General features: G+C 36.4%; 1 protein-coding gene across 1 annotated transcript in view; it reads left to right on the forward strand.

Annotated features, from left to right (window-relative positions):
• The window catches only part of nf2a (NF2, moesin-ezrin-radixin like (MERLIN) tumor suppressor a), a 35,179-nt gene extending 25,721 nt beyond the window's left edge, over positions 1–9,458 (forward strand). Inside the window, exons 14-16 of the mRNA XM_015028829.1 lie at positions 403–521; positions 1,255–1,414; positions 8,256–9,458. Of these exons, the coding sequence (XP_014884315.1) occupies positions 403–521; positions 1,255–1,414; positions 8,256–8,306 (330 nt within the window). The 3' untranslated portion in view covers positions 8,307–9,458. The remainder of the gene's footprint in view (positions 1–402; positions 522–1,254; positions 1,415–8,255) is intronic.
• Positions 9,459–9,725: the final 267 nt, after the last annotated feature.

Raw genomic sequence — 9,725 nt, forward strand, 5'->3', positions numbered from 1 at the left:
CATTACACATGCACCATTTAGAAAGGAAGCACATTAAAAAATGACACACTTACTTAAAAGACGTGACAAAACTTAATGTGTAGCAAAATTTGCTTCATTTCCCCAGATTTGGTTTGGTTTGACACATTTTGTAATGTGATATCGTTAAGATAGGAAACAGCATGACAGCAGCTTTAATCAGTCTGATTTTTGCATGCCACAGTTTATTTCAGATGTATCTCATGGCATATAAATGCATATTTTCCGCTGCATTGATGGGGAGGGGGATTTCTACACGTTTCAGTCATTTTTTTCGTACTTTTGTGTCATTTTGATCCATGTGCTAATTTCTATCTTTCTCTACTCTCTTCTCATACTTTTTATTGATTGAAAACCCATCTTTGATTCCTTTTTCTATTGTAGTCACCTGGACTTCCATCTGACAGCGTCCCTCAAGAACTTAACTTTAGCAGGGAGAATCTCAGTTTTGACTTCAAAGACACCGACATGAAACGCCTGTCCATGGAGATTGAGAAGGAGAAGTGAGTTACCTGTCCATGTTGGGAAGTTTAGTTTGCACTTTTTAGAATTTCTAGTACTGTCGTACCATATGAATAAGGCCTTTGAAGATTAAATCTTTAATCAAGAGAAGGGAGTTAATATATCAATATTTTTAGAAGACATACATGTTGCAGAGTTGCGCCATAAAGACCATGTTAGTTTTAAAAATCCACTTTTTACTTCCAGGGTTTGTTGAACACATGGCCCTCAGCATTATTTATACGTAGTTATGCTGCCTGCATTCAGGCCATTTACCTGAACTATTTTTTTTTTGAGACATTTAAAGCGAGCAGAAATAAAACTTGGACAAGAATGAGTTAGTTGATTGAAGTCTAAATATTTGGTTGGAAATGTTAGTTCTTGAGCAGATTGTCCATGATTTACTGATTTAGTTAGATGGAGGATAGGCATATTTTTTCTAGTAAATTCCTCAAATAAATTAAAATAAAATTTCTTAATGACTTAAAAGATTTTTGATACCCTTTAAACAATTTTCTGATGCTTTAAACATAAACATCAACAAATGCAATATTGATGTGCAACTTAGCAATATTGATATTTTGATTTATAGCCTTACTTTTCTGCACTATATGCTGCTGGACTACAGTGACAAACAAATGGCCACATTTAAAATTGTGTATCCTTCCAATTGTTCTTGCTCATTATATTATTTTACAGTTTATTTTTAACCCTATTTTGTGTTTTGTTTTTAAGAGTCGAATATATGGAGAAGAGCAAACACCTGCAAGAGCAGCTGAATGAGTTGAAGACGGAGATTGAAAGTCTAAAGCTTAAGGAGCGGGAGACTCCTCTGGACATCATTCACAACCAGAACACAGAACAGGGGACCAGCAAGCAAAGCAACTTTAAAAAGGTATATATATATATATATAAATATATATATATATAAAATTAGTGGCAATGTATGAGAAATTTAAGAGAAATGACTAAAAGCTGAATACTGCGCAACCCTTGTGTAGTTATCGAATGAAGTCAGAGATAAATTGGTTCTGTTTAAATAGAAACAGAACCAATGATCAGCCTAAACATGCACTGAAGCACAGTTTTCATGTTTCAAAATCTGATAATGTTAGTAAAAGAAGATCTTGGCTGAATCTTAGAATTTATTTTTCAATAATTGAGTTCAGCCAAAGGTCCCGTCATTAACAATCATAGTTTCTCACATAGGCCCTTAGTGAAGTGAATTGTTCACCCCGGTATTAGAGTAATTAAAACAACTCTTAAAATGTTCTGCTCATAGAAAGTTAAAACTTGTTGTGAAATCTTAAAAAAAATATTAACAAGTGTCTTTAAAAAGACTTAGACTTTATATTCTCCTTATTCTGTGAAGTTAAGGAGGGAATTTACTTAATTTATTTATGTATGGAGATCTAAATCACACATTGGATAAGCTTATGTTCAAAAAATATTTCACAAACAAGTTTTGAACTTAAATAATTGTATAAAACTTTATCAATATTGAACATCTACAGCACATTCATTTTGTTGATGTTATGATGCTCCATTCATCACTGTCTAACCAGCTCAATGACCTGAGTTGATGAGTGAAACATTGGTTTAGCACCATCTTTTCAAAGACGACCGTCATCAATTCATAGTTTTCTCTCGTACAACATCAGGCTTCACTGTCTGTTATATCAAAGATAAGTATTGATTCTCCAGCCATCACTTAATAGCAACTTTCTCCGCTTGGTTCCCTCTTCATTCTTCAGTCTGCAGGTTCATGAAGCCTGTTCAGAGATGGGTAGTCGTTATTCATTTTCTACTGCGACCTCTGAACGTGCTCAGTGAGCATTAACTGTATTAAAATGTAAGCCCTTAGAGAACCGAGAGGTGAAGTTATGTTTTTTTTTGCTTTGTATGTCAACTCTTCATCTCATCTCATGTCTGAGTGAATAGCAATTTAAATCTTTAAATCTTATCCTTATAACTGATTTTATGTTTTCATTATAGACAATCTGTTTCTATTGTTCTCTTGAACTGCCTGCCCTAATCTTACCTCTCTAGTATAAGTCTAATTTAAAAAAAAAAAAAAGTTACACAGGATATTGGAGTTATAGACTTATGTTCTGAAGACCTTGCATAGTAGAGTGCATTTTCCATTTTGTTTCTGGGTGTAAAATATACTTGCTAAGAGAGTGCTTATTGATTCCTGCTTGGTCATTAGTCATCTGGATGGATAAGGGAACCTCTGACATGAAGGACGAGAAAGAGCAAAGTTAAAAGTGTTAGTTTAATTGAGCCAGTGGCGGTCAACATTCATCTTGTTTGAGGCAGGAAGGGCACATTGCACAGTGGTGAAAAGTGAAGAGAAAGAGATTTAAAAAACAAACAAACTATGAATCAATCCTAAGATTTATTGTTAACCAAAACAGCTAACCCTTCAGGCAAGACTGATCTATCCACATACAGTACATCTCAATGCCTTTTAGGGCATCACTGTACACGTTTTCAACAAAGGTAAATGTTTGAAAGAAGAACTGAAGACTATCTAACCATTAAACACAGTTTTGGCCTGTTAAACACCTGCTACACTACTCTGGTAGATGGTTCTTCCAATTCTAATTTTCCCAAAAACAGCCTATGAGTTGAAATATCCAAACCATGTTGAGAATTGAAATATCTTGAATGAAAAATGAAACCTCTTCAGTGAACGAGGCATGCAGTCCCGTTTCCTGCTTTTCACACTCTGGACACTTAATAATCTACACCCTTTCAACCAAAACAGATTAGTTGGTTACATTGTTTAAGTTGCACTTAAAAATATTTTGCTTCCCTTGTTAGAGACGTCACTAGAAGCCTAGTTTGAAAGTTAGAATGACTATGACATCGACATCTGCTGAGGAGGCAGGTGGTGGAAAAACCTTCAATTTACTGCAAAAGACATTCAGCAAGACTTTGTAGCAGCAGTTACTGAGGTTTCGTTTTTTACGGTTGGCCAAACAGCAAAGTCCTCCATGCCTGAATCCCCAAGACCACTGGCCCTAAAGAAGAAAAGTCAGTCTTAATTTACTCACAACTAAATAAATAAGCCAAAGAGATTGGGGGATTCTGCTCTGTGATGCGGTAAATCCAAACTGGAACTTTCTGGGCCAATCAGCAGCATGCCTGGAGGGGGAAGAAAGAAGCATGCACTGAAAGGAACACCATACATTTAGTGAAGCGATGTCTCTGTGATGCTGTGTGGCTACTTCCTTGACAGAAACCTTTGGATTCAGAAAAGGTCCTGGAAGATTCCAGATTGGTCATCGTAGTCGCCTGACTTCAATTCTGTTGAAAATATGTGGTGGGGTTTGAAAAAGGTAGTCGTAGCAAGCAAATCCACGCATATTAATAAAGTAGTGGTCTTTGCTTGTGAGCCATTGGCTAAGATTCCTCAGGAACTATGTGTCATGTTTGCAGCAGGTCATAACAGACAAACATGTTGCTCTGTTAAGTACTTGCTAGTAAGGAGTTTAATAATTTTTTTAAAGGTTTTGTTGGCTCTAGTGGCCTTTATTTGAAAGTAGTTTGAGAAGAAAGAGGGGGAAGACATGCAGCGAATGTCACCAGGCTGGGAATCAAACCTGCGACCACCAGCATGAGGACTAAGGCCTCAATACATGGGTTGTGCTTTGCCCCTGCACCACCACAGCAACCCTAAGAGTTGAATAATTTTAAAAGCATTTAAAGTGTCACTCCGAGTTTCATTATAGAAATCTTTTTTTTTTTTAATACAGTTTATTATAATATGAAAAATGTCTTCATGAAATAATCTGCCAGTGGAAATAGTATTTTTTATCGATATTAAGGAATATTAATGTAAAACAAGCTCCTATATCTTGCTGAAAAGTTACTTGTAAGCTAGTTTTGTCTTATTTCAAGTGCACTAAGATATTTCTGCAAAATGAGAAGAGATGTTTTAGGTAGGTTAAGTTGAACTAATATATTCCCTTATTGATGAGTCTCCTAGAGGTTAAACAATGGAGAAATGCTGAGAATGCTTAGTGACTGAGATAAACAGACGGGGATGAAGTGAGTGAGCAATAAAGGAATGTGGAACAAAGCACATTATCTGCTAGGGAAGAGAATCAGAACCGGCTGCAACCGTAGGCAACGTTTTTCTGCGTCCAGACCTCCTCTTCCCTCACGATGATTAATGAACGTTTCCTTGATACGGATCAGTGCACTTTTACCTTCCTCCCAGGTCACGGTTTCTGCTCTGCTTGTGCCGAGCCCTTTCGGGAAAGCTCATTTACAACAACCTCACCAGAAAATGAAAGCTTTGGGGATTCTGTGTAAGAAAGAAATAGTATTTTTCTCAGTGCCACACAGAGAAACGGAAGAGGAAAAGAACGTCTTTATTATCTTTATTTATTCAATGCCATTCACAGATTATATTTGTAGACACTAAATTGAGGAATTTCTGTGTGGACAGCAATATTGGGTAGTTAAACCAATGTACAGTCAAGGTTTTGTGCTCATAAGCAATATTCAGGCTACCTGTCTGCAGGGACAATGCACATAAATCAGTAAATATTGCTCAGCAAATCCATCCCTCTCTCACACCTTATCTAGGATTTGCTTAAGTCTTTCATCCACATTTCCCTGAAATAACCTGGATTTCCCTAACAGTTCTCCTTCATCCTCAGCAGTCTAATATTCACCTTGGCAGTCACTTTAATTCCTGTTATCCTGTAGCTTGTACAAGAAGGAAACTTATTCTCTGTCTCTTCCTCCTCTTGAACAATATGAGTCAGTATTTCAGTGTGCTGTGAAAGGCTAAATTAAATTGATTTAAATCCACTTCTCGCAGAATAAAATTTAGTTTTGTTGTCTAACTTTAGGAATCAGAGAGAAGAGACAAAAAGTAGAAACTTAAAGCCAATCAAGGAGTTTGGATTTTTTGTAAAGCAAACTGTAACCAAAAAATAAAATGTTTCCAATAAAGAATTTCACCATAATCCAAAGTTTTTAAAAACCACACTTAAAAAACAAAGCCAAATAACATTGTATGTTTAGTCTAATGAACTAGTGAAGTTATATTAAAGAATTCAAAGGAAAGACTGTAGATGGATCCACTAATTAGAATATAGAAGAGCTGACAAAGATTAAGAGTTTCAGAGAGGCTTTGTTGCTCAAAAAGCGAGTTAGCTCTTCCTTATATGGATTCTGCAGCATTTTCGTTGAGTCAGGCAGGCTTTTTGTTTGGAAGCTTCGATAGAGGAAATATTTCTGCTGGAAGCCGTTCTGTTCTATTTTACATGTTTGACCCAGAATATGACTCACACTATGATGCATTCTGAGGAAAGGTTGAAACAAACAGTGACTGGGATAATGATAAACTCCAGAGATTAAACCAATGCAAATTTACATTTTCATGTTTTTTAGTTGATTGATTTTCTCTGCATTATCACCGTTCATAAATCTTATTCTGCTGTTTCGCCTCAATTATGTGACATGTTACATAATTCATACAGCTGACACACAAACCCACTGCTATACATTAAATAGTATAGCAGTTCTAATAGCATAGCGGTTCTAGTCCCTTAATGCAACAAGGGACTAGAACTGAACAGTTTGCATCATGTTGGATTATGGATTATGTTTCATTTTCAGCCATGTGGACCTGTCTTCAATCTGTCTCCTTGGCTCTCATGACATATGATGCAATTGGTTTGCAGGTCCCAGTTAAATATACTGTTATTACTTTTTTTTTTTCTTTTTGAGACAAATTTAAAGGAAAGCCTGAGGATTAAACTGAACTACTCCACTTTTTTTTTTTTTACTACAGAGAGCTGTAAATAAATAACCTGTTTGTTGATTTTGTTTTATTGTGGACCATAAAAAACTCTCTGGAAGGACAAAAAAGCAAAAAACCAAAAAAAAAAAAAAACCCACATATGATGGTATTTCTAAATCTCTCTTCTAATTTAAAAGTTTAAGCTTAGGAGATGCATTTATTGCAATGCTGCAGATTTTGTGGACCGTCTTTAAGCAGAACTTTTAACTTAAAAAAATAGCATGTTCAAACCACCTTCGTAGTGATTTAACATGGAAAGGTGTTGATTTGGTAATAGTGACAGCAAGGGCCAGTAAGATAAACATCATAGTTTTCACAAGACATGTACAGGTTATGTTTTACACATAATGTACAACCTGGTATTCGTATTTCATCTGTATCTGAGAGTAGTCTGGGACGGCTGACTTCTAATGGTCCATGACAAAACCCCTCGAGTGTGGCCTTCCCCTGACAGCAGTGCAGCCACGGGCTCTGCAGTCTGTAATTACATTTTTAATGGGACGACCTTAAAAATTCTGAAAGTTGAGTACTTCTACTTTTTCCTGAAGGGAAGAATTGTCATACATTCTTTATCACTGATTTTAGAAGAACATTTGACGTGTGCACCGAATCCAGAGCATGAACAAAGGAAAATGGCATTGTTTGATCCTTGAATTGTCACAGTTTGAGAAATTTGAATTGTGGAACACTTCCAAACCCTGACACCGCAGCAGACTCCTCTGACGCAGCCAACTCCCATGAAAAGAAACTCAGCCAGGGTGCCACAGCTTCCTGCATTGCACGCTCGTGAATGCACACTCTAAAGCGGCTGTTGACAGCAGGAAAATAGCAAAACCCATGTTTAAGTAATAATTTTTTACCCAACAAGATTTTTTTTTAACCATTCATTTGCTGTAAACTGTTTCATGGTGCATTCATTGGGGGGTGTAGTGCCTTGCAAAAGTATTTAAATCCTTTGAACTTTTTCACATTTTGTTACGTTGCAACCATAAGCTCCATTTCGTTTTATCTTGATTTTATGTGAAGTAGTGCACAATTGTGAAGTGGAGGGAAAAACTTATATGGTTTGCATTTTACTTGCAAAACAAATCTGAAAAGTGTGGTGTACATTTGCACTCAGCCCCTCTCCATGTCTGAATACTCATTTTCAGGTCTAGCCCCAGATTTTTAGTTCAGTTTAGGTCTGGGCTTTGGCTAGTCCATTGCCAAAGCCCAGCTTGAGAAATTTGAATTTGGATTAATTGTGTTCCAGTGCTTGATCTGCACTGTTCCATCATAGCTCCCCTGTAGAGATAATTACACATTTTACATGGTACCTTCTCCCTTGTCTGCTGTTAAAATGCTTACAGTTCTCTATCTGACCCTTTAGTATCATAGGCAATACCATCTGTCAATCCAACAGGCTGAATATGTCCTTTACAATAAAATAATTAATTGATGACATCTGGAATCCAGTAGCCTACAATGATGGCATTGTAAAATGTCCTTTAGAACAGACTGATTGCATTGTATTTCATATAGGGTATTGGATTAATACAAATGTATGCCACACTTTTCAGATTATTTGTAAAAGTTTTGAAAACCATGTATAATTTCCCTTTCACTTTCAAAATACAGACTGATTAATAACTTATAGTAAAATCAAATTAAAATACTTTGAGGTTTGTGGCTGTAACCTACATATTTATTAAAGCTACTAAATGTGTCTGGGGTATCAATATTTTTGCAGGGTTGTATAGATTTGAAAGAAAGGCTAATCGAGAGGGCAAGCTGTGGTTGTTTTCTCCAGGCACTTGTTCTTTTTTTTATGTATTTTGCGTCTGTATTGATTGCTACCCTGCTGTACATTTGACACTTGCATTTTCTCTCACTGAAGTAAACCTTTTTATGACTTTTTTTTTGTCCTTCACAGCTTACACTACAAAGCACCAAGTCAAGGGTGGCCTTTTTTGAAGAACTTTAAACATTATGTAACCGTGAGAAACTTCTCCATGCTGCATTCCCGACTGCATTACAGACTCCTTACTGCTGGAAACAAAACCTGCCAACAGCCAGAAAAATATCTACTGCTTTGAATTCATCACCTCTAAGAAAAATGCATATAAAAACGAGCTGTGTGTGTGCGTGTGTGTGTGTGTGGGGGGGGGTTACAATAAGACTGAGTGTTAGACTTTCTTTAGAGATATTTTGAAAGAATTTGTGTGTTGAATTTATCAAAGTCAAATAATATAGTCTGTCTATGCTACAGGAGAAGCTGTTCCGCTCCTCTTCCACTGTGAGTCTAATGAGATTGTGTTTTGGGAGTTTGGAATAGTCGATGTATAATTTCCAGTTGAAGTGACCTACATTATATGAGTGATGAACTATTTAGCAGTTCTGCAGGGAAATAAACCACTAACATTACCCGAACCAAACGCTTGATATCTAGATATGCTACTCCAGGTTGAGTATTCTTTTTACCTTGCCTGTGCTGAAACACTACACACTTGGTATATTATGTTTTGTTAGAATTTATCTTCATTTAAACTGAATATTTCAGCTGTAAGTTCAGGTCATTTCTCTGCCATCTTGAATGGAAAGAGCCATTTGTTAAATCTGTGGAGTTTGTGATCTGTGGAGAATATTAAGCGTGCACTGAACACTGAAATCCCCATCGAATTTACAAGAAGGTCCCTGCCTCCCTTTCTGTTGTGAATGTGGATGAGCTGTTACCTATGAGGCCTCATTAACCATGTTTACATTGTGAACGCATATTTCATATCTCGGATCGGGGAGTCTTTACACAAAGCTGAATAGGAGACACTAAGTACTGGAAGGTTCTCTGAATTTAAACTAAACTTCTAAGATGTTTTTGTGCAAAGTTTGTTTGTGCAAAGAAAACCACTTTAATTTACATGTATTTTGAATTAATGTGAAGTTTGGAATTAATTTCTGCTCTCCCTCAGAAAGCAATTAACTTGGGGAAAACATAATGTGAAGAAAACATTTTTTTTAAATCTGACGTTAAAAGGGATAATAAACAGTACTTTGTTTACCTTTTTCACTGCTTATGCATTTTTACTGAAAGCCTAACAAGACGTGTATGTTTTGCATGTAAAATAAATCAACATAATTACTTTTGTGTCAACTCTATTTTTTTATTATTTTTTTTTTTACTTCCAAAACAGATCTTTGTGTTGCTTTGGCAGATTTTGATGAATGCCAGCTATGAAATTGCTGCTGCCAAGAGCCTCTTCCTCGCAGCCCAAACAAGACACTCAATTACACCTATGAAATGAATCAAGTGTTACATAAGCAGCCTCCATCTTGTGTCGAATCACGTACCGTGTTTGCCTGAGTGACAAGGTTTTTTGTGCGTGTGCTTGCGGATGCGGGGGTGTAC

Source organism: Poecilia latipinna, unplaced genomic scaffold (assembly GCF_001443285.1).
Source record: "Poecilia latipinna isolate Pla-1442-1.1 unplaced genomic scaffold, P_latipinna-1.0 Scaffold136, whole genome shotgun sequence".
Lineage (NCBI taxonomy): Eukaryota > Metazoa > Chordata > Actinopteri > Cyprinodontiformes > Poeciliidae > Poecilia > Poecilia latipinna.